Source organism: Centroberyx gerrardi, chromosome 7 (genome assembly GCF_048128805.1).
Source record: "Centroberyx gerrardi isolate f3 chromosome 7, fCenGer3.hap1.cur.20231027, whole genome shotgun sequence".
Lineage (NCBI taxonomy): Eukaryota > Metazoa > Chordata > Actinopteri > Beryciformes > Berycidae > Centroberyx > Centroberyx gerrardi.
The window spans coordinates 22,297,405-22,323,111 of record NC_136003.1 but is presented as its reverse complement, the minus strand read 5'-3'; the positions used below and the strand labels follow the sequence as shown (position 1 = coordinate 22,323,111).

At 41.6% G+C, this 25,707-nt stretch overlaps 2 protein-coding genes across 3 annotated transcripts; both read left to right on the top strand.

Annotated features, from left to right (window-relative positions):
- The first annotated feature begins 490 nt into the window (after nt 1–490).
- gpr146 (G protein-coupled receptor 146) lies at nt 491–8,537 on the top strand. Of its 2 annotated transcripts, none has more exons than XM_071920708.2 (2): nt 491–723; nt 7,152–8,537. In XM_071920708.2, the coding sequence occupies exon 2, from the start codon at nt 7,192–7,194 to the stop codon at nt 8,191–8,193; it is 1,002 nt and encodes a 333-aa protein (XP_071776809.1). In that variant the 5' UTR covers nt 491–723; nt 7,152–7,191; the 3' UTR covers nt 8,194–8,537. The 2 variants fall into 2 exon arrangements, with proteins under 2 accessions (XP_071776809.1, XP_071776810.1); XM_071920709.2 differs by lacking the exon at nt 491–723 and adding an exon at nt 817–878.
- A 6,430-nt stretch (nt 8,538–14,967) lies between these two features.
- gper1 (G protein-coupled estrogen receptor 1) lies at nt 14,968–22,420 on the top strand. Its single transcript, XM_071920666.2, has 2 exons — nt 14,968–14,989; nt 21,351–22,420. The coding sequence occupies exon 2, from the start codon at nt 21,356–21,358 to the stop codon at nt 22,418–22,420; it is 1,065 nt and encodes a 354-aa protein (XP_071776767.1). The 5' UTR covers nt 14,968–14,989; nt 21,351–21,355.
- The last annotated feature ends 3,287 nt before the right edge of the window (nt 22,421–25,707 follow it).

Genomic DNA, 25,707 nt, shown 5'->3' with positions numbered 1-25,707 from the left:
ATAAAACAGGGCTGATTGGCTGAGACGTTGCAAAATAACGTTACCTGATTAAACACTTGAAATATTAAAGCACTAACCACTTAAAATCATCAACCATATTATGTGCGTGTTTGTTTATCGGGTAGTCTATTTTACAACGGCTTCGAACGCAACTCAGCCAATCAGAACTGTGGACACGAACCGTCCGTTGCTGAAGTAAGGTTTTTATACATTATTTTGTGTGTGTGTGTGTGTGTGTGTGTGTGTGTGTGTGTGTGTGTGTGTGTGTGTGTGTTACCCAGAGTACCCCCGCCCACCCCAGTCCCCTCTCACGCACGCCCCACCCCCGTACTCTCCGTCCAATGGGAGCGGAGAACGGCCGCTCGGGCCCGGTCGGCTGAAAGCATCAGAGCCGTATGAAGGAGACAGTGGGGGAGGGTCACGTGTGTACACACTGTAGGGTTCAGCAGCGCTCCAGTCGTAGTAAAGTCTCCAACGGCCGTCCCCTTTTCAGAACAAGCCTCGTCCCAAAAAGTTGATAGAAGAAGCCCGTCTCAACTAAACAGGAGTAAAACCGTTTTCTGCCCTTTCTTAGTATTTATGAGAACAGGGAAAGCCGCGGCGTGTGTTTTAAGACCGACTTTAGTTAATCAAATGCAACGACTGAGAAATGCCAGTGGAAATGCTACATCAAAACCCTATGCCTCCGTAGGTTTGTCACCGTGCCAAATCTATACTTTTCTGGTGAGTTTTCTCCCTCTTCATTTCTTTCGTTGGACTATTATGATAAGTTAGCCTGTACGGATCACTGTATGTTCAGCTGAAGGTGGGGAGAAATACAGGATGGCTGGATGCGAGTGCAAGTAACGTTAGAGTTGCCAACAATAGCCGTAGAAATGGTAGATTATTGGTAAAGCTATGACCGCTATCCATGCTTTGATGTGTGCACTGAAGTGTGATGCAGAGAGACTCGGTGTTTCCGCAACAATATCAGAGAAGCGACTTCCTTCCACTTGTTCAGTTTCAGTTGCTCCATATACATTTGTTTACATTTGGAAAACAACACCTGAAAATGTTTTCTCACGCGCTCAATTCTCTCTCTCTCGTCGCATAATGGTGCAAGGGAAAGTGATGTTGAAACAAGAGGCAGTTAAAGCCCAAAAGGTACAATAGTCTTCAAGTTATGTGAGCCTGCCCTAGGCATGAATAATTGCTATATGTCATGTTGACAAGACATGCTCCATGGGAACTTACAACGACTGGGATGTCATAGTCAGTCTATTTATCTAACTATAGCAATATAACAAGTAGACTAAAAGATGAATACAGTGAAGTGGCTTGTTTTCTGGACTTTGCGAAGAACCTACAAATATTTTGTCTTTATTCCCTGGCCATCACTAATAGTAATTACTGTGTTTTTACATACAATCAGTACAGTCTTGTGATGTTGAATCAGTCATAGGACCCACATTTTAAACTGCTTAAAGCATATAGATCCTTACACCCAAGGGACATCTGATTAGACTCAGCAAGTATTCTCTGTTATGTATTTTGTCCATTGGTTCCAACACTGTCTTGACATCTTTGTTTTCATAACACTAATGAAAATGTGTTTTGATCAGTTTAAGGAATTCACTATTTTATATGTTGTTTCCTTTAGTTTTTCTATGCCCCAAATGTTATTCCCTGATGAGATTTGAGATTTTGCAAATAATAATGTAATGACTATGCATAGTAGGCTGATCATGATGATGTATGAATACTAGTTGTAGTGGTAACAGGCTAGTAATACTAGGTGAAGGCCTGCACTTCCACCTGACCGATTTCACATCAACTATTGTGTTGAGTGAATGCTGCTCCTGTTTTGACAAAGTAGCTGTACTCAGACAAGTCTAACAGCTCACCCACATTAAGTTCTTGAGATTTAGGCTTTGCACTTGTTGTCGTCAACTTCGTCCATGTGACCATAGGGGACATGGGCGTGTGTGCCATGGCTTAATGGCAGTAAGCCTGCTTTGTGCTGACCATTGAACCGTGACTTTTGTTCTTGCCTGCACTGTTCAACATGTTGTCAGTAGGAGGCTGAGGAAGCTGTTGAGACCGACCATGACCCCTACTTGTATTTCACTCTGAAAACATGGTGTGAGGACAAACTGTCTGTTTTTTCAAAAGCAAATCTCATCCACACCTCCCTGTGCTCATTACGTCTATTAATCATCCACACTGCTGTCCATTTTTTTCTCAGATTTAACAAGGGGCATGTAGGGCAGGTAAACTATTGTTCTGCCCATACAGTAAGCCTCAAAATCTATAGCTGGCAAGGAATCCATTTAATGCTATGTAATCCCCTCTCCTCTATGACTCAATTCTGTGGGGACTTATGTTAAAATATTTGAATTAGGCTATATAAAACCTTTACACAGAGGTGGAATCAATTACAAGTATTTTAACTGTCACTGAGAGTTTAGTCATTTTAATTTGCAAGTCTAAAACGTTAATGCAGCATTAGCAAACACCTGAAGGGAAATCCCTCATCAATAGACTCAGTTAATGGGCTCCACTCCAACAATAAAAAGGCTGCTGTGAATACCACAAGGACCAGGAGAGATGAAGAGACTTCCTTGAATGAGCCATTAATTGATTAAAAATTGCTGTGAAGTTTTAAAAATTCTATGATTAGAAATGGCTTTTGGCAAATTACTTGCATCAGATGTGATTGCCTTGACACCGCTGCGGCGTATTCACAACATTTGACATCGTGAGTCATGTAATGTTATTTTGTTTCCAAAGTATTCCTCATGCTCCTCTGCTGCACGCTGCTGCTGACGCGGGTGGAGAGTCATGTGACATCACTCAGTACATTCTGAGAAGGGCCTGTAAATTCCAGTAAGGGTATATGAGGGGTGTGGGCCCAGTATGTCACACTATTCCCATCAGCCCAAACGCTGAAACGTCAAAGCACGTGGGGGCGGCGCTCTCTCTCACAACATCGTGTCTGTGGGGGCCGAGGCGTGCCGAAGCAGGACCTCCCCCCCTCTGGGAATATTTAACGTAGCCGCTTTAGACATGCGGTGGTGTGAAAAGTTCAGATGGGGCTTAACCAGGTTTAATACTGCGGTCATAGTGGTGTTTGGGAAGAACTAATCAAAGGGTTTTTCCTTTAAACATGTTGTCTGAAATGTGGAATTGATGCAAAGCCAACAAGTGGTAACCAGACAGCAAGGTAGCCATCTTTTTTTGCTGATATCTCCTGTTTTTATTCTTACATATATACACTTCTTCAATGGAGTTTAGACAGTAGATACAGTATATGTTTATAAATGTTGTATAAAAGATATAATACCTGAAATAGTGATCTTTGTCATGATAGCTGCATCAAAACTGTACACATCACAGTGAAGAACACCCTCTTCAGTATTTTAATCATGCTAATCTTGTCTTTGAAGACGTGTGTGCCATTTTTTTACACTCCAAGATGGTGTTTGATCACAGTCCCTTGTGAAAGAAAAGGTGCTTCAATACAGAAATGAAGCTTTACTTATTAATTAAAAGCACTGTCATTTTCCTGAAAGAATGTAGTAGTAAAAAGAGAGATAACTGCACCACAACGGCAACTTGTTTCTCAGGTTCCCCTCATGCTCCGCTATTGATTCTTAAAAGATAGTACCAGTTGTTTTACTCATCTTAGGCTAGCACTGATATTCTATCTGCCCCTGACAACTGTAGTTCCCTCCATCGCCTTAACAGAAACTGAAAAGGCCTTACCTCATTGCCTTGAATTGAAATTGACTTACCTCATAGCTTGCAATGCCTCCAAAGCAGGAATAGACATTTTCTTTCACCTAGCCTATTTTCCCTTCAGTTGAATGGAAAACCGAGAGATTTCATTATCATGGGCCGCTGGCAAAGTGTGCAGGGCTAAAATGCAATTACTTTCATAACAACAAAGTAGATTTTGCCCAGAGTGACTCGGCACAGAGCGAGCAGTGACTGTACACAAGTGAAATATGAAAAGCCTGATGTGAAATATGAAAAGCCTGATGTAAAAAAAATTATTATGCATGGGAAGTACAGTATCTGCAGTATCTGCTGAATGTGTTTTCCTTCTCTGCAGCGGTCTGGGGAAATGCAGAAGAGAGAGACAAACTCTCCCTTACATTGCAGTAAATGGCGTTTGATTCTCTGCCATCGTAAGGATGAACAGAAACCTGTTGTGTGTAGCACATTCAAACCTATACGTCACTACTATATTGTGTGGCAACCGTGCTACTGTTGGTTTGGCCTAGTTTTACATGAGAGAAGCCAGAGTGGGTGTAATGGTGCTTTTAATTCACTTTTCAGCTTTTCCAGAATGGCCTGATGGTTCAGCATTAAACTATATGGATTTATCCAATATCAAATTTCCCAGGTCTGCACTGTCACTCCCAGGAGGAAAATGGAGAGAATATGGGTAGGAAATCCCCGGGTCTCAGTTCCCAGTGTTCATCCTTACGCCAACATACATTAAAAAAATTCCATAGTTTATCTGTTATTGTTGTCATACTGCTGCAGTGTGTCAAATACTTGCTTGTAAATAGTTTCAGGAAACGGTTCCTATTTCCCAAACCTCAGCAGTGTGGAAATGAGTTGGTTTCACCATTTCCCCAGAAGTGATGTGTTTCAGTAGAACTTGATCTCAATTCATCTGAACTCTAATTCAGCTTGCTCCCTATGTGAATCACTGACTTTGTAAACAGTGTCAGTGGCTCAAGTTTCGCAATAATGGAATACCGATTGCAGCAACAAACCCAAGACTCCTGACAGTGTTTTGAATGCATTTTATGTGGAATTTTGAACTGCATTGCAGTTGATGGGAGCTGCCAGGTAAGCCAGCTTGGTACGAAAGACTGATAAAATAAAATTACTTCAACAGTATACAGCAGGTACATGGGGACAGGCAACACAATGAGATGAGGAAAACAAACCTTGACACCGGTGTGCTCTTTTAATACTAGTCAGCAATTCCGATGTAGAATACATTCAGACAGAAAGCTCATAATCTTCGGGACAAGACCGCAGCTAATCATGTGCTTTCATCAAGTCCTCCTCATTGAGTAAATGAGTCACCTAGCTGGTGTTAGAGAGCCATGTTTACAGGAGGGTCGCCCAGTACTCCTGTCCCAGTGAAGGGAGAGCTGCTGGGTCTTTTTTGTAAAGAGTAACTCTAGACTTCCCTCCTCCTGATCCTGTTCCAACCTCCACCATAGTCTCATTATAGCCAATTGGAGAGGTATAGAGGAGGGACTGAGCCCTTGTGTGTATATGTGTGTGTGTGTATGTGTGTCTGTGTGTGTGTGTGTGTCTGAGGCTTCAGGCCAAAACAGCCCCTCTGTAGTGGTCTTATGTAAGTGAACGGAAGAATGTTCCTCTTTACTGGCATCGTTACTCATCCTCCTGCAAACAAAACTGTCCGCCTGCACTGTGTTCCTAAATACTTTCAGGAGATAGGTTTCTGGAAATGTCTGCTCAGGTTAGCACGTATATAAACATGTTCATTGTTGATTTGAATGAACATGTTTCAATTTGAAAGTTGACTTGCTCTCTGATTTTTTTATACAGTAGTTCGGAGTGAAACCAAATATTGTTGTGGAATCATATAATTATCACTGATGAAATAGACTAGTGCGAACTTTGAAGTCTTCTCCTTCATGCCTTCATTTGAATTCACTGGAAGCCTTCAAAGAGCTTATGCTTTCGCTCTTTCTTGACCAAATTCATTTGAATAATTAAAAAAAAATGTATCTGAGTTGACGTGCTCCATTGCAGGGGAGCGTTACGTAAGAAACTAGCAGCCTCATCAGGCTTGATCCCCTGTCAGACCGTTCCCTACATGTGCGTGGTCGTTCTGTTTGACCTTGCCCTGAACTCCAACCTCACCGCTCGGCCCTCGCTGACCCGTCGCCAGAGCCTGCATCACATTTCACTCTCTATAAATCTACCCATCAACATGCACCCCCACCCCCTCCCCCCCCATCCAACTTTGAGAAATGGTAACCTGAACAGAAGGCTTGCCTGTGCTTTGGTCAGAGCAGCAGCGCCAAAGCGGTCTGTAAAGTCAGGCCAGCAAAGGAGGACTTCTTTATCCAGCTGCTTGACCATGTGAAAAGCACAAGGGCAGCTCTCCACAGGCAGCAATGCCCCTGCATGTGACTATGACAGAGAGAGGGAGAGGGAGAGAGAAAGAGGCAGAAAAGTTTGCCGGGGCGTCAAACAAATGCAGTTTTGTATTCTCCCACAAGAACAAGGGCCTCAATTGCTCTGGCTAGTGTGGCTCCGAAAGTGGAGAAAGAGTGTTTTTTGAGGCCGAGCTAGCAAATGAAACATATTGTGAGGCATTCTTATTCAGCCAGTCAGATGCAGTGAAGTGAAATTAATAGTGTTACCCCAGGCATAATAGCCGTGCCGTGTCTGATGTGTTTGTGTGTCGAGGCCTTGCTTGCTCCTCTGGCTAGCATAGCTAACCATGAACCACAAAAATGCCAGAAACCAATAACTGAGACAAAGTTCTAATTCAGTTTGTGGAGGAAAGAACACATCGCTGTTTAGTGTTGTTTTGTTATTTCTACAAAGCTGAATGAAAGCCGCAGATAGAAGATGTTCCATCCAGTATGACCTAATGGTGAGAGAGAGACCATCTTTCAACTGGAGAACCCGGGTTCAAGCCCCGTTTCAGCAAGCATTCGGCCTGCTGAAGTGTCCCTGAGCAAGACACCGACTCCCCGCTAGCTGCAGGAGGAGGGGCAAGAGGAAAGAGAATTTCCCTACAGGGTAGAGCTGAACAATCGGGGGAAAAAAATCGAAATCGCATTATGAACTTGCTGCAATTAATTGATTAAGAGAGAGGGGCGTCCAAAATGTATTTCTAAACAAGGTGTTTTAGAGCTCCGGGCCTTTGGTCCATGAAACTACAATATTGGTGAAAACCTTTAATCATACTCAAACTCAGTAAATCCTGCACACCTATTTCTTTTAACAAAATCACTTTTCTTTAAACAATTTTAAAGTAAATCACATTATTACTAGTGTTAGTGTTGATAGTGTTTTTGCCATTTCTTAATAGCAAGGCTATTTGATCCACCACAGTTAAGTAAGGTGCTGTAACTAACTCCTTTCTCCACGTTCTCTGCCTGCAGCCGACCCACTGAGGGTGCTGACGTGTGTCGGAGCCTAGCGATGTGGAGCTGCATGGTTTACAATGAGACGGACGCCAGCGTGGACTACCGGCTCTGCCAGGACTTTGGCCTCATCCTGTCTGTCTTCTCCCTCATCTACCTCATGGTGTGCTTCCCCGTGGGGCTGTGCTACAACGCATTGCTGGTGGTGGTCAACCTCTCCAACAAGGTGTCCATGACCATGCCGGACGTCTATTTCGTCAACATGGCCATCGCAGGCCTCGTGCTCAACCTGGTGGCGCCCGTGGAGCTGCTGGGCCCCAGCTTCACCCGCTGGCCTGTGTGGGAGTACAACAATGAGATCTACATCACCCTGCTCATCCTCTTCAACATCTCCTCCCTGGTCATCATGTATTCCACCACGCTGCTCAGTCTGGACTACTATATAGAGCGGGCGCTGCCTCGCACATACATGTCTAGTGTGTATAACACGAAACACGTGTGCGGGTTCATCTGGGGCGGCGCTGTGCTCACCAGCTTCTCCTCGCTGCTCTTCTACGTGTGCAACCACGTCTCCACGAAGATAATTGAGTGCTCTAAGATGCAGAACAAGGAGGCGGCGGACGCCATCATGATGTTCATTGGCTACGTGGTTCCGGCGGTGGCCGTCCTTTACGCCTTTGTGCTCATCTTGCGCATTAGGAAAGAGTCCACCCCTCTGGACCAGGACTCGGCTCGCTTGGACCCGTCTATCCACAGGCTGCTGCTCGCCTCTGTCTGTGTGCAGTTTGTGCTGTGGACGCCGTACTACATGACTCTGTTGGTACACACTATAGCCGGTGCACCAGGGAACCATAGCAATAGACATCGCTTCACTACCTATTACTTCTTGAGATGCGTGTCTGAGCTGCTGGCCTTCTCCAGCAGTTTTGCCATGCCTCTCATGTACAGGCAGATGAACAAGAACTTCTCCCACAAGCTTCAGCGGCTGCTCAGGAGGCTGCACTGCGGTGACCAGTCCTGCCCTCATGAACGCTCAACAGTGCAGCAAGTGGTGACGTGAGATCAACCCCTGGGAGATCACCAACGCCCCCTCCCCCTCCCCCTCGCCGCCTCCCGGCCTAGCCGGCACTTATCTCAGCCCCACAGGGCCAGTATCAAGCTGGGCTCCCTCGCTGCTCTGGACTGTGTTAAGAGCTACATAGCTAACTGTGGAATTTCCTGTCACCTTCCAGAACTTGATCTGATCTCTCCAGTTCTGCAGTGAGAGGACAAACCAAGTAAAAACCACTAAGTGCTGTTTTTTTTTGCCATTGAGTCAATTGTTTGTCATAGATTGAAGCTCTTCACTAAGACACTTGATCACTAGACTGGGAAGAGAATTTTACCTTTTTGCATTTTAGAGCTGAATTTTTCCTCCCCCCTACTTAAAGGCATTCAGAGTGATTCCTCATCATCAGAACTAGTGCAGTGCCCGTTCGCCCCGCTGCTGCACAGAGCGCTGTTCGCTTGTTTATTCAAAGGTTATTACTATTGAACGTGTCGCGTGTCCAAATTGCACCAAATCTGACACTGCACGTCCTTGGGTCCCCAGCAATACACCCGCCAAGTGTGAAGTAGATCGGACGAACGGTTCTCGAGATATGCAAAGGACACACATCCAGACAGAGATTCCTTGCTTTATAATATGATGATGAGCATTAGGATTATGCACAGTTTAAAGGAGGAGTACAATATTAATGGCCTGTTACTTTAGTCCGTCATGAAAAACGGTCCATTAGTTTCAAAGGATATTTTCATTCTCCATGCCAGTAGTACTACTTTATAGCTAGAAGTAGGACCTGGAATGTAGAGGTTTTGTCTTGTCACAGACTCATTTCACTTCCCCAGACTCTGACTTTCAATATTCAGATCCACTCACAGGCATATAGAGAATACTTTTGCATATGTAAGGTCCACGAATCGTACAGTAAAATATTATTTTCACACCACTTTGAAATCACGCAGAATTATATTAATTGCTAAGAAAGCTTGTATTCAGGGTTCAGACATAACCAGCTTACCTCTTGTTGTGATCTCTGATGAAATCACATAACCTGTTAACTATAAGCAGTTAAAATCACCTAATTATTTTGTGCTGAGAGCAGTTACCTCTGCCAAGAATGTGATTTGTTAAGCTATATTTATGCTTCTACAGGAATTATGCATGCAGAGCCTCACAGAGGGTCAGTGAAGTCCACACGGGGTCACAGAGAGGGAGGTGGCACGTACATTCCCAAAATTGTATGAGCACTCGAGCGGTTGTGAGGTTTTGTCCAGTGGAAATATGTAGCCTGACTGACTGTCAAAAGCCTTCACAGAAGTATGAAAGGCTCGCCTGCCAAGCACCTGCAAACAGTGTGTTTGACGCACACGCATGATCTGAACTTTAGTGCTGCTCAGAGGCATCAAGGTAATCTGCACGTTATCGGCAAAGCTGCTTCGCTTTCTTGCCTGCCACTTAGAAATAGAATATTAGCGAAAAATGAATGAGACATTCTGATAGTGATCAATTATGATAAAAAGTAAAAAAAAACATGTTCTTATATGAGGTCTATTCTTGCATCACCGCATAATACTACAAGATAGTATTTTTTTTAAATGAGGGCCAGTTCATTAATCATCACACACATGAATAGATACACCTAGCGAGGAAGGGCATTCACCTGAACAGAAATGGAAGGTGGAAATGCTGTCATGCCCTGCTCAAAGATTAATAGGAAGCCAGATATATCATATTTTTAGACAGTTGGTGCATTTAAAATAAACACTTATATGTTCATGTTGACCTACCAGTATCTTTGGGATATTTTCACAAGCATAATTGGCTGTCATTGTAAAATATGATGAAATAGAATTAAGAAAGACTTTGCTGGTCTTGCCAGATGTCATAACAGTTATGGTCAAGCTGACAAAAATAATAAATAATAAATGCTCCATTGATCTAAAACACATTAGCTAGACATTTGTTTTATTAATAGTCTATGAGTAGGGTATTCAAAGTTTCCCTGCATAGCCCCACCTCGTTATGTGTATCTATAGACCGCACAGTGGGAAGTACTCTTTATTTCCAACTGTGGCATGTGCTGCCCAATGAGACATTTTGGTCATTTTTAAGGTCAACAAAACCATCAGAGAAGAATCCTATGTGTCATTACACAGTTAATCATTATTTAAACTCAGATCAAAGTCCTAATGCTTGCTGTTCATTTGGGTTTGGAAGGCAAAGAGTGATTTGAATCAAAGCCCATGTCAGTCTTATGGGGGTAGTTTGAGCAACATTTACTTAGACGGTGTCCATTTTCAACCCCTAATTGTTATATTATGCACTATATACTGTCAGTATATAGTGCATAATATAGGTATTTTTGCAGAATAAATACTCTGGACTAATAAATAGGCATTGAATCATTATCAAGCATTTTCTTTATTAAGAATTCAGCATCGGTTGAAAAATCATTATGAGATCATCACAACTTTTAGGATGTTTTCACATATAGTCATTTTTGAACGTAGAAAATTGGTCCTTTTAAAGTGAACCCAAATGAGCATAAAGAGAAAATCAAATCACATGGTTCACTTTAACTCTAATAAAACCCTAATCTACTTTTTGTTCATGCCTACATCTTTCCTTATAATTCACGGATAGCAATTTTGCTTCATCACATGAAAACGGAAATAATATCAACATCATAAGGTTGAACCTGACCTGCCTACTCTTGAATTCGATCAGGCTCATCATAGGCTTAATCTGATTGGCTAAACATGCTCTGTTTCCATGGTTTGGCCTTTTAAACGCTCGCTTATTTGATAGGCATTGGAGCCCATTGTTCATCTTCACAGAGACGTTATAAAATCACAAGGGATTTCTTTGTCTCAAGACATGGCACTATTGGACACTCAACATGTGTTTTATGCAATATTTTATTTCCACAAAATATTTACCACTACCACATGTCAATTCTGCTTTCATTTCAAAAATAAACAAATCAAATTTGTGATCCCCACAAACAGACTGAGAATGCATGGTGAACACAATTGGCGAATGAAGCACGCTGCCAAGTGGACTCAATAGTTGCAGAAGGGTATGAATTTGTTTGGAGTCTCACGCAAGTGCAAAAAAGCCGACTAATCACTGAGTTCACTTGAACGGCCGAAACGGACCAAGTGTGAAAACACCCTGAAATTCACCTGTCGAATGTATTCAAATGCATTTTAGCTACATGAACGGCAAAACCTCAAAAGTCCAGATGAATCCACTTTGAGATGTGATGCTTTTGTGACTGTGTATACAAGTGTATATGTATAATACAAAATAATGTGTATATATTGTATGTTAGAGATTTACAGGAAGATACCATGCCCTTTCAAAAAAACAGTATTATTTTCTGAGAGATATATTTAGATACTGTGTAAGTAATCTTCTCTACTGTCAACTGAGTCAAAGACTGATTAAACAATAAACTAACATGGGTATTGCCACTTCTGTTTCTCTTCCTTTTTCATGCCTCAAAGAAATCTGGTATGTATTTATGAAAATGTTGTTAAATCTTTTGCCGATGTTGTCAGATACACTAGGGAGTCCTTTGTTGGAAGAGTGACTATTTTGTATGATGGATGCCAAACTTCTTCGTCCTTGCGGGATGTCAAAACAGTGACCAGACATCACCATTCAGGTGACAGATTTGGTGCTTTGTCCTCCAAAATGTCCCTGGATTGATCTGAAAATGAAAAATGTTAATCTGTTTTTTTTGTTTTGTTTTAATTGATTGACTGCTGGTCGCAAACATCTCATAATTGTGTAGACTCACAATCCCATGAATTTAGAAATTCAAAAGATTTTCACATTGGTGTTTTTGTTTCTGATAAATTGTTGAGAGCTTCCTGTTGACAATAGTCATTCAATTCGATAGCAATAGAAACAATTTGTCTCAAGTCATATATAAACAATTCCATTCACTTAGTCTTTAGTAATAGCAGCAAATAAAAAACAGCCATGTGAATCAACTGGTATACAATTTTGAGAGAAATCATTTCAATCGCTATTGACGTGCACAAGTACTAACACTAATGCCAATCTCTCTAACAAAAACACCTCTGATAAAGCATTTTCGGTAACCTTGGGTAGCGATGAAGGATAGGCTCGTAAGAATCCACAACCTTCCCTTTCAACTGAACCTAGACGGAAGAAATCAACATGTTTTGGTTTTATGCACAATTATACCTACATTATAAAGTAATGATAATCTTGTTTTCTAGCTCTTCGACGCTCCAAACCCGTGGGATCCAGTTCAGGACACTTGTATGTGGAGGTTATTCCGTGTGATCCTGAGGTCCGGTGACAGTGGGTGTGAGGAGCGATGCCACAGCGCCGCTAACAGCAGATTGCTTGTGGCTCGTCCCTCGACCACGCCACTCAGACGCAGGAAAACAGCAGCATTCCAGGCATTCTGGGGATTGTTGTGTCTTCTGTGGGTCTGCAGTCCGATACCGATGCCATTCTCAATGCAAACAATGTGTCGTCTTGGTACATGTGATAACAAAGCTGTACATTGAGAGCTGTGTGAGGGATTTGAAGTATGTGCTGAAAAAAGCACAATCTGAACTGTAAAGCGGGCTTGGGATGATGAAGTGATAGACAGAAGATCACGCCATGAGAAGTTTGGCAGGCTTTATTTTCCAACAGATCCCTCCAACTCAAGGCAGATTCAATCTAACTTTGTAATTACTTTAGACAGGATGGAATTTAAGCTCAACCAAATGGAGGTACCACTACAGAAAGGACAGGCCTTTAATCTACTTATAGAGCCCTGCAGGGAGGAGTAATCATGATGCATCAGTTGTTGTCACTGCAGCGCCGCTGTATATTGTTAATTTCTTACAGTCAGTGCTGTGCTCGTATTGCACAATAGCATCTGTATTTACAAAAGCGCTTTAGGGTCCTTACAGCCAAATGCAGAGCAAAACAGTACAGCCCCAGTTGGAGTAAGAGGTCTTGAATTATATGTACTACATCTGGAAATGATATGATAATGGGGTGAATTGAATATGGTTGCCATGGCTGCAGTTCCCCTCTGAGGACTGGAGTTGCATGGGGCCTTGACTTGACTCTGTTAGAATTAGCTCAAGCAAACAACACAAAGAACACACACCATCAACTGTGAAAGCATGTCATCAATCAGTCCACTTACTAAAATATATACACACTCTGTATTCCTGTCACTTATTTCTGAAGCGTAGAAAGCTGTTGAATGAGGAGGGTAGACAGGCTACATTCTGCTTAGACACTATACACTTGAAGGAGTACACCAACCTCTTGAATAAACTCTTGATCAACTTACCATTGGGCATTGACGTGATTTTATTGGAGGGTTTGACATTATCTCAAAATCATTAGTATAAGCAAGCACCATAGCACAATAAATACTTCACACACTGAGGTGAAACTGCAGCTAATCCTTTTCCTCAAGGGTAAATATGTAGATCAAAGAGCTTATTTGACAAAAGGTCGTTGTATTCCTTTAATTACTCACTGTATGGACAGTTTTCATCACTTAGCTGCAGTCTCAGCTTCACCTGTAGGACAGCAAGACTATCAGCGACCAATATACAGTGCTAATTCAAAATGTGTTGGAAAGCCAGTGTTGCTTTGATGAACTTCTTTACTCTCTTATCCTTTCTGTGTGTGCAAGGTTAACACAACCTTAACAATACAAGAGGTTCTCTGATTTAGAGAATTCGAGTTCAACAAACAAGAACAAAACTATGCACTTTTCAAATTGCAGGTTTCAAGAGGAAAAGCTTTCAATTGTACAAGCAACTGTCTGGGAATGGGGTAAAGCTGAACCAGCACAGTTTTTTTTTATGTGCTACATTAGTTTTTAATGCTGTTTTTCTCCTTCAGAGTATCGGCCAGACCAAAAGTATGAGGGTCAACTTCAATCTTACATGCAGCATCAAACATCAGACCACCTATGTAGTCAGAACATTTGGTTTGTGGCTTAAAATGTTGAATTTGGCTGTCAACCAGACTTCACACAAAACCTAGACCACGGTTGTTTTTCTTAATGCAGATCAAATTGGGTTATGGAATGTCGGTTTTTTTTTTTTTCATTAATGACTACAACAATCAAGTGCAAGATGGGTTACATTTTGCGTATTAGGCATTTATGTGAGGCTCTTATCCAGAGCATCTTACAAGAGTAGTGCAACAGTAGAATAAAATCCTAAATTCTTGAAGCAACAAATACTGAGAGAGAGAGTGCAAGGGTCGGATCCCAAGTGCCCTAACAATACTCCCGTACCCATAGACTGATCATGTAAGTAGGTAGGTAGAAGGAAGCAATTACAGTAAAGAGGACCGGGCAAGGGATTCACTGGGAAGTGGGTGGCATGAGGTACTGAGGGAAGGAGAATAACAGAACAACAAAAATAGGACATATTCCTGTGATCGGTGAGGAGAGCAACAAGGCTACATGAGTGGATTTCAGGTCTGGCTGACCCTGCTGTCCTTGACATCCTTTAAGAGCTCATAACATAATGAATCGTACAGAGCAGAACAGAGGTTTCAGGAGGGAGCCTTCACCTTCGCCCCACCTCGTCATTTTAGCTCTGGGGAGGCAAGCGGACCAGAACAGATGCTTGAAATACAATCCGCCCCTTCCTCCCCTGCCAATCTTGTTCTTTAGTTTCCCCTCCTTCACAAAGGAATCAAAAAATACACTAAGAATAAAAACCAAGCATCAGCTAAATATCAAACATGGGCCTGGAAGCACCGGAGAGGAGCTGGACTGTGCAGGATGTTCCATTCAGAGATTGTGGTTGCGGCTCTGGGAGATGTTGTGTGGAGCCAGCAGCACATCAGACTGTTAAGTGAAGGCAGATGAGAGTGTTATGCCCTCCTCCCATCGCAGTGTGTAACTGCTCTAGACCTCCCACTTTCACTCCCCCAACCACAAGCAGACAAATCCCACAGCTTCCCATTAATAACACTTGGATGCTGTTAATGTTGTCTTGTTCATTAGATGTCAGGGGAAGCGTTGTTGTTTTTTCTGTGATGGCAAGCCGCTCCTTCATACCACACTGTACAAAGAAAACAACAGAACAATTATACAAATCATATGCCTTCATATGCACTTAGAAAAATAAAAAACAAGACCAGAGTGAATGTTTTATCCTCCTCCTTTATTTTTGTTTAATGAAAAAGTAAAGACAGACAGGCCATTGTCTCAGTCACTCAGTCAAAATTTGGTTTCACACCATTTGGCACATGGGGGACATTGTTATTACATGTTACAATTCTGATCAATATTATCATTTACAGAAATTCGTTTTTCAAATATGAGCTAATATAGGTTAACTTCACACTAAGTCATCCAGGAAGCAAAACCTCAAAGGTACACTATAAGGTATATATATGGTGTGTGTGTGTGTGTGTGTGTGTGTGTGTGTGTGTGTGTGTGTGCATCGTGCATTGTTTGCAAAAGCAACAAAGCTGACAGAATTCAGCACTCTCACCAGTTAATGCATATTGATACAGATAATCACTTATCACAAACTGTCCTCATAAATATGTGGATCATTTGTCTGATTCCTGTCCAGCCAGTGCTTGAAAAATATTGAATGCAATCACATTGATCTTCTTTCCTTCATCTACTTTTGCCAACCAAAAATGAATCATTATTTATGCCAGTGGGCCACCCAGTGGTCATAAAAGGGGAGTGCATTATTACCCACAATACTTGGCAAATAAATCTAGTTGGAAGTCTCACAAAAGAAATTGTGAAAGAATAACATGTAATTTCATGGATATTCACATAGAAGTCATAAGAGACATAAAATGAGGCCAATCTAGACAGTCTCTTAAGTGGGAGGTTACATGCTGGTGGGTTCAGCTGAAAACATACAATAGATAAAGACATGAAACAGGACACCACTCACAATGAATTACTAATTTTGTAGTAACTCATGTCTCACTATTTCTTCTAGCAGTTCATATAACACTTTTGGATTTTCACATCACTTTGTCAAGTATGCAAATAACAGCCACTGCCCACTGCAGTAAGGAGCTATATTGGTGATCTGAGCTATACTGTCAGCACAAGTGTCTTTCTCTACCTCATGGCTGTCTGTCCCATAAACTCAAACTCTTATTCCCTTTCTAAAATAAGAGCTTGACTTCATCGGTGAAACCCTGTTTGAGGACAGTGAGTGACTTGTACTGTACTGTACTGTACTGTACTGTACGTACTTGGCCCTCATTAAAGCAGGGACATTTTCCAGAGGAAGCTCACTGTTTACTTGACCTCAATATTTAAGAGGTGTTCCAATGCTTTAAAAATCAATCAATCAATTCATTGAAACTGCTGTATATTCTAGAGAAAGCCCTGATCTGGAATCAGTCAATGTCACGACAACGCTTGAGCCTTTTCGGTGACACATCCTTGAGAGAAATTTACAGGAGGACATGATATGTACAAAGTCTGCTCTCCACTGGGCTCCAACCAGTGGTATTATAACGTCTCTTTGACTGCAACTGATATGTAATTGATTACAACCAGTGGAGTTCCTCTGCTCGAGTACAATACTTGAGAAATGCTGTCCTTGTAACCTGGTCTCACCTCACAGCGTCTCTCCTTCTTTCCTCCCTCTCCTCCTCCCTTCTCTCCTTGACATTCTCTGTCCCCTCTCCTGTCGACTTGCCTCTGCATCCCCGCTTTCCCCTTAGCTGTGTGAAACCATGCGACCTAACAAGGTTTCGGCTAGGTGAGAGAAAACGGCACGAATCCGGCTTGTTGAATAGCTTTCTCTCCTCTTTCTCTGTATTCATCTCAGCTGCTAAAACGAATCTCTACCATGGCAAAATCCTCTGCCTCTAACCCCCACAGAAACTATTCTCTGCTGTCTCCTTTCTTGTCAACACCCTCCATTTGTCCCCTTTTGTCTCCAATTGTGAGAAGAAAGTTGACAGTATCTCCGCGGCTCCTTCTCACACTTCTCTGCCTCTCTGCCTTCAAGTCAGCTAGAGTTACTCCATTTCTCCTTTAAGAAGCCAACGCTCGACGCATCTGATGTCAAAACTGATGATATTTGTCCCCTGACTGCCCCCCAATGGAGACCAGTCTACTGAGACTGTACTCTTTACTGTCAGTGAAGTCCTTCACTCTGCTACAGCTTCTTCTCTCTCTTCAGTCCTCTTCCTCCTCGCCTTGTTTGCCGCCTTCGACACCGGGAGCCAGCAGATGCTCCTTCACACTTTTGCTAATCTGTGGATCTCTGAGTGGACATTCTCGTGGTTTGTGCCCCCTACTTGACTACTACTTTCACTAAGCACCTTCTCCACTGGGGTTCCACAGGGCAGAGTCCAGGGCTCCCTTAATTTCTCCCAGTTTCTTCTTCCTCTACAATATCTTTTGGCTCTTTCATCACACTTGACCACTTTGGTTGTGAATGGATCTATTTGGACCTTATTTTACATTTCATTCCGATTCTGTATTCATTGAAAGTCCACGATATCAGTAGAATACATAGGTTGAGTAAATTAAGCCCACAGTACTGTTCTAGTTTAATCGTGTATAATCTCCACTTAGAGTTATCCTCTTCAATCAGCGCTTGATATTTGTATTGAAGCATTCTCAAAACAGATGTTGTTTTAATACACTGAGACTGACAAGTTCGTTTTCAAGAGGGGACCATCAAATTTGCCACACTGATAGCATTTACTATAATTGATTTAATTGATTTACTGATGGCTGTGAGGGGAATATAGCACTTCTCCTGGACGTCTACCAATCATAATCAGGATGTCTAGTTTCAGTGATAAACCAAATAGCGTGCTGAGATGCATCTACATCCTGTATACATATGCAAAGCAATGTAAATACCCGATTCTCTGTTTTTGACTGTGACATAATGTTTTTTAGATAAGATCTGTGTGAAAATAGCATTGTGAATCCATCTCATTTAGGATGTCAGGCAGACAGAAACACATGGGGAAAAGAATCTGTAGCTGCTGCAAAATGCTATAGGAGCAGATGGTTATGTCTGCAGTTAATGCAGCCTGGCTGTCAAAGAGACACTACACTACCCAACACCACTTGGAATCGGTCTCCATAGTCACAGTTGGTAAATGTAAATTAGTCCAAAGGATGTTAATGCCACCCTTTGCCCTGGAGCACAGAGCCTGTTCAGTCTCCCCCTTATTGACAGTGAAGGCTTGCAGTTGGGGGGAAATCTGAACATCATAGTGGTTTGGAGAAGGAACATAAAAATGACCAATGATCAATGTTTTTATGGGGATCATTAATCAAGCTAAAACAGTAAAATGTTAAATATTCTCAAAACAAAACATAGGCAAAATAAAGCATGAGATCTGCTCATATCTATGAGAATAACTAAGAAAGGTGATAAGCTGTATGTTTAGAGCGCCCTAACACTAATAGCTGGACAGCCCAGGTGAACAAATATTGCAAAAAAATATAAGTGGTTTCCATGACAACGTGGCCTGATCAAGGCAAACTCCACGCTGTATTTATTTGCCAAGTTAAGGTCATCAGTCAACCGATTCAGTTCCTGGACGTTCAGCGGACACCTGGAGTCACCAAGGCAGAAGATTTGGGTGAAAAAGAAACAGAAACGAGTCAGTGGGAAGGGGAATCAGACGAAGCACGGTGACAAACCACGGTGACAGATCTTCTCTTGCCTGTCTCGGTTCTTTCTGTCTCTTCCCTCCCTCCTCTCCTCTCCATACTGGGTTGGGCCAAACAGCAGGTGGTGCAGGAGAGAAGCCTCAGCCTCAGCTGGACATGGGATTTACTGATCTGTGGCTCTCCTCTGACTTCTGCACTGGAGCAGCACGCTGGGCAACAAACCCCAAAATTTAAAAAAGTAAGTGTTGCTTTTGATCACTGCATCTTTGTCACTGTTGCTGGATATGGTTAAGTGCTTTACGTAAGGTAATCAAGGGTAGAAATTTAACTTATACTTAGTGGGAACTCTGATGCTTTGGTCAGAAAAGAGATGTAAACTTCAGGTAGTGTCTTGAAGATTAAGATATTTCATGCCACTAATGAAGCTGATTAAAATTATAGGAGATATATTAGGGCTATATTATATGTATATTTATCTTTTTGACCATGTTGATCTACTGTCCATTAAATTTTGGTATAGATGGGCCATTTCCTCATGTTTTGTAAATTCAGATGTATGATGCGTTATTGATCTGCTCTTTATCTTGCCCCATTACATGTCTGAGGAGTGGCTGAGCCCATTTTCTTAAAGAGAGCTTTTATCTTAGTCTCAGGTCCCATTATTGTTGGCAAAAAACATGCTGAACAAAGACAAAAATAACCTTTTCTGTTCCAAAACATCTCCAGTTTATTAAGGATAACTCAGGATTCGGGTATCAAATAGACTGGACTAAAAGTTTATAGACTTGATGGTATAGCTCAAGATTTTGGTGACAGGAGTTTTTTTCTATATAAATCTTTCAATAACAGCAATACCTGACTGTAGTTGAAAGCGTTTTGATAATTTTTAGATTGATCGGGCCCATCCATATCGGGCTCAATCTATCAAAAAGTAGTTTAGCTCATTGCTGTCATTTTTGTGGACTTTTTTACTCTCCCTGAAAATTAAAGTGGAAAAAGCTGAACACTACTCTCTTCCTGTGGTATTTATTGACCATCATAGTAAAAAAAAAACCTGAATAGCAAATTAATGGAGAATATGGTAAAAATCAGAAAAATATGAGACATCGCTTTGCAACGTTGTAGAATTTATTGCTCACAAGTCTTCAAAGTGTCTTTTGAAGTTCATTAAAGCTGCCGATTCATGTTTGTTTACCAGAAGTGTCATGTCATCTCTGGACTGGCAAAGCTTTTAAAAATATGGCAGCCTTTTCACCCTGTACGATTACTGGCCTATACATTAATTTATCCCATTTTTATGCCATGTGCATACATGCTATATTAGTGAATTACTGCTGTGAAGACTGATGCTAATAGGAAGGCATTAATATTGCAGAGGTTTTCCTCTGGTGAAAGTAAAAGCTAGAGGGCTGTGAATGTTTGTTAAAGGTCATGGTTGCCTTCGCCCAACCAGATCAGTCTTTCAATCACCAAGTAAAGTCTGTACATCTGTTATATTATTTCAAATCAACATAAGATAAAAATGTTAAGCAAAATAAAGGGTAGTTAATATAGTATATAATGTATAAGAACATGCAATGAATGTACAACATAGACTTTATCTCATTTACATCCAGTGATATATCAGAAAAGCTGAGGATGATGTGCATTGACTGGAACCATCAACACACATTTAGAGGTTTTGTTAAATGTTAATGAAAAAAATCTTTTTTTCACATCGCACCAATTAATAGTCATCAAGTCCGGACAAGCCGGTTAGACTGAGCTCGGATTGGCTGAGGATTTCAAAGGAGCATTTCAATGCATCTGTTTAAGTCTGAAGCTTGAATTTTAATGTACTTACTTGGTGGTCAGCAATCCATTTTAGACCCTTTTGAAACCACTCTCACAAAGGTAGAATTATGTCATTCTCAATTTTCATCTTGAACAAAATACTGTAAATGATGATAAGTGAAACATGTACCTCGTATGTATTCTTCTAATTTGGATGCACATTGCAGATTGCTTTTGGTCCGAGGCTGTGCACCTAATTCTTTTTCATGTAATGATTCTTCTCTTCTCTCCACTTCACAGCTCAGGTGTCACAGCAATAGCGTCACTGGCCGAGGTTTGCTGAATAAAGATGCACATGGACTTGAAGAGACAAAGCAGCACTGGAATCAGAACCTGTGAAAAACAAACTATTCAAAAAAGGAGAAAGAAGTCCAGCCCCTAATCTCAGGTCCACAGGTTGGACAGTCTGGATGATGTGAGTCTAATCAGATAAGAAGACGAGGCTATTTTAAGACATGGAGGAGCTGCTGTGTTGTGTCTCTTCTATTTGGCATCCATTGGTAGATGAACCTTGATATCAACATGGGGTCAAACAAACCGTAAACTCTTCACTCGAATGACCTGACTTCTGTCAGCATGCAAATGCAGCATAGATGAGTCACCCTTTTGATAAGCAAAATTGGGAACTGACACAATTAAACGATGTAGCAGCTACAGGTGACCTATATGTGGCCTATGATTCAAGACAGTCCAACCACAGTCAGTATGGAAGTGCAGACAACCTCTATGGTTTGGATATATGTAAACAGTACAGAACAACTGAACACTTCATATGACTACAACACTACGGATTTGATCGAAAACTCAGACAAATACCAATATTACGTCATTGGCCTCTTCCTGTCCTGCCTCTACACCATCCTCCTCTTTCCAATTGGATTTATTGGCAACATCTTGATCCTGGTGGTGAACCTGAACCACAGAGAGAAGATGACCATCCCTGACCTTTACTTTGTCAACCTGGCTGTAGCCGACCTCATCTTGGTGGCCGATTCCCTCATTGAGGTCTTCAATCTGAACGAGAAGTATTACGATTACGCTGTCCTTTGTACCTTCATGTCCCTTTTCCTGCAGGTCAACATGTACAGCAGCATCTTCTTTCTTACATGGATGAGCTTTGACCGCTACGTTGCCTTGGCCAGCTCTATGAGCAGCAGCCCCCTGAGGACGATGCAGCACGCCAAGCTCAGCTGTGGCCTCATCTGGATGGCCTCCATCTTGGCCACTCTGCTCCCCTTCACCATTGTGCAGACACAGCACAGGGGGGAGGTGCACTTCTGCTTCGCCAATGTCTTTGAGATCCAGTGGCTGGAGGTAACCATTGGCTTTTTGGTGCCCTTCTCCATCATTGGTCTATGCTACTCCCTGATCGTGCGCATCCTCATGAAGGCCCAGAAGCACCGTGAACTGTGGCCACGGCGGCAGAAGGCCCTGCGCATGATCGTGGTGGTGGTTCTGGTGTTCTTCATCTGCTGGCTGCCGGAGAACGTCTTCATCAGCATCCAGCTGCTCCAAGGTACAGCTGACCCAGCGCAGCGAACTGCTACCACCCTGTGGCATGACTACCCGCTCACAGGCCACATCGTCAACCTGGCAGCCTTCTCCAACAGCTGCCTCAACCCTATTATCTACAGCTTCCTCGGGGAAACCTTCAGGGACAAGCTGCGTCTCTTCATTAAGCAGAAGGCCAGCTGGTCCGTACTCAACCGCTTCTGCCACCACACCCTTGATTTACACATCGCTGTCAGAAGTGAAGTGTCAGAGGTGTGACTGCTGAAGAGTGACAATTGCAGTGAAATTGACAATTTCATCAAGGTTTGAATGCACAGCAGCCAGGGGTCCAGTGCTCAGTCCACAAAGTACGCTAAGGAGTTGTCCTCATATCAAAGTGACATGTCACCCAGTGTGAAACATTACCTCAGCTTTCTTTAAGCGTCAGTTAGCTTTGTCTGATAGCTGTACCCGCTGGGATTTCCAACAGTGTCTCAGTTAGCCTGCTTACTTTCTGAGAAAACTAAGAATGTACATTCAAAGAAGGTTGGAAATGACTTGATACATGCCTCGGTAGTAGATACAAAATTTGCACTGCAAAATTTACTTCATTTTATTTTGTTCATTAAATTGCAACTTTGAGCTGACATAGTTCGCCGACAAAAGTTTTTTTTAGAGAGACTTTCATGTTTGCATCACTGCATGTTGCATCACTTTTCTTAAGTGTATTTGGTGTGTTATGTTTCAAAAAGTGGGCTGGGTGGCAATACAAGCTACAGTACATGAAATGCTGCTGAGAGGCTAAATGTCAGCATCTGCCTTGGGGGTACAGCCAACGGGCAAAGCTACCTAACAGAGAAAGGAGTCTAAGGTTATTAGTATCCAAGAGAACTGCCTTTGTGTAAGTTATACAATATTGAAACGTTTTACATTGGGTGATCAATACAACAAATCTTCCAGAACAAGCCTCTCCTGGGTATTTGGGATAACTTGCAGCAACTGCAAAGAGAGGGAGGATGCGGCACAGCTAATGCCAGCATGCCTAGAAGAAAGTTTGTGTCACTTCAAATCTAGTCATGCTACTCATTTAGAATCATTTCAGTTGATACCCAAACGTAGCTTGTATAGTACAAAAAGAAAAAAAAAGTTCTCAAGAAACTCCCACCCATCCGCCATCCACACTGAAACCACCATGACCACCCATCACAAAATGATTGCTCTAATGTATCAAAGCAGCAAAGCAACATAAAACTGCAGGACAATAGTCAAAGACGTCACAGTTAGGGAACAAACTAGAGGACACATCAAGTACCAGGGACTTGCTTCTCCTTGACCCCATCAGAGATATTACTGTGCCACTGCTTTGTACTTTTCAGGTACTTTTTTTATGTAAAGAAAGCGGCATTGTATTTCAGGGGGATGTATAGTAAACCATGCAAACAAATGTTCACAAATTAGTTTTATTCATAGAAATAAAGCAAATGTCACACTTTTCTAGGAATATGAAGAGAAAGTTATTGATGAATTCCAATGACCGCAAATGTGTTTCTTACTGTACAGAGCCACAGCAGCATAGAAATTAAACCTTACTATTTTGTACGTGTTCATGCATTAAGTGGCTACCGTTGCTATACCCTTTACTTTCCAATATTTCTTACCTATTAGATTGAATTAAAGAGATATTTTAGTATTTTCATTCTTAATATATGGCATGACCATTCATAATATATATATTTTTTCACAATCAAGCCATGAGGTGAGTCAAGAACATATAAGATCAATGCATTCACCAAATCATGTAAGTAGAATAAAGGTTTATTAAGGGCTTGATTTTCAATATCCGATGTCAGAGCTGAATATTTGGAGTCTGGCAAATGTGTGAATCAGTGAGTGCTCATTTGACATATCACGACCGCGACCTACAGTGTTATTACCCCAGTTGTCAGTTCCCGTTAGCATGATGGTAGAGCAAAGAGGCAGGTGTTGTTTTGCCAGGAGGAGATGAGACTGGGTAAACACATCATTCAATTTAGGCAACATGGAGCTGCTTCAGTCTTATGTTCTTCTTACCAGTCTCTAACATACACTAATGAACAGCCTTGACCAACACTGGAGGAAAGTTATGAGCTCTTGAATTTACTGACAAACAGATTTCCAATTAAAACTCATGCTATTAGCTTTTGCTTAACTTCCAGTGAATCAAAGTCAGAGATATTATCCACACTGATAAATCTTAATGTTGTATAAACTACTATCGAGCAAATGCAGTCTAATGGGAGCAGTTCCACCCACTGAGAATCCATTTCTGAGTCATGCACAATGAAATAATGGGAAGTGAATACAAAGGATGCCTGTGGTGTTGCTGTTCCCCGGTGTTATCGAACTGATTCAACTCAAACTATTTATTCAATCAGCACAAAGAATCAAACATTCAGTGGTGGTTAGAATTCACTCAGTGATTGAGTTGTAAAATATAAACAGACAAACTGCACAGTTGCTATTCTCACTGCTTAACTTTTTGCACACTGTGATAAAAAAAGAAAAGAATTTCAGAATGCAATTATTCACGATTTGGAGATTTTTGCTTTAGAACTTATTTCTTTAGAACTTATTTCTTTAGAACAGATTTCTTAAATTTTTTTGTAAGGGTACGAAATTCACATGAGAAAAAAATCTAGTTTGGAGTTATTCACCCTTTGTTTCCTCTGGGCTAAATTTCCTCACTGGTGAAAATCAATTCAGTATTTCATATTCTCTGTTACTCTGACATAATAGGTTGTAGTTAGAGATTATGAACAATATTTACCCTTCTTTTTTAACTCTGCCTTTCTTGCTAACAAATATGATATCCAGTTTTTTTATTGGTTGTTCAAATGTTATATCTTCACTTCCTTTTCTCTTCAGTAGAATTGAGGACAGTGTGTAGATCCCAGACATATTGAATCCTAATTAAATGCTATCTGGAATCCTTTTGGCAGCACAAATTTGCAACAAAATTTGCAACATATCAATCATTTGAATGGTTATTTTTATAACTATAGATCACCTAGACCAGGCAAGTGGAGAGTGAGTGGAGATTTTCTTTGGTGGTCAGATACTATTCAAGAGCAAAGCAGCTGTGAATGACTGGTACTGAGTCAAGCCCTTGCGACAGTAATGTTGGACATTTCTTGAAGTGGTTCTGTACTATGAAACCGGTCTCCTGTATCGCAGTATGACATTTGCGTCATCCGTAACTTATGCTTATCTGTAACAATGACACATTTTGATAGCAGGCTCTCTCTGATCCTAAAGGCCATCACTGGAGCTGGGGGTTCTCCTACGGTGGATCATGTCTTGCATTTGATAAAACGGTTTTGACAGAACAAAGAGGCTCATTAACAGACTGATCGCAGGTTAATGCGATGCAGATTACCAGGCTACACAGGTGCAGTTTAAAAATGTTAGAGCTTTGAATAGTGCCAGAGGCTTGTTAACAGAGGTTCGTGTAACCTGTCATAAAGTTTTACAGCCTCTTTGTTTGTCAGAGCAAACATTATAAATTATTTTTTGTAATATTGCGCTGT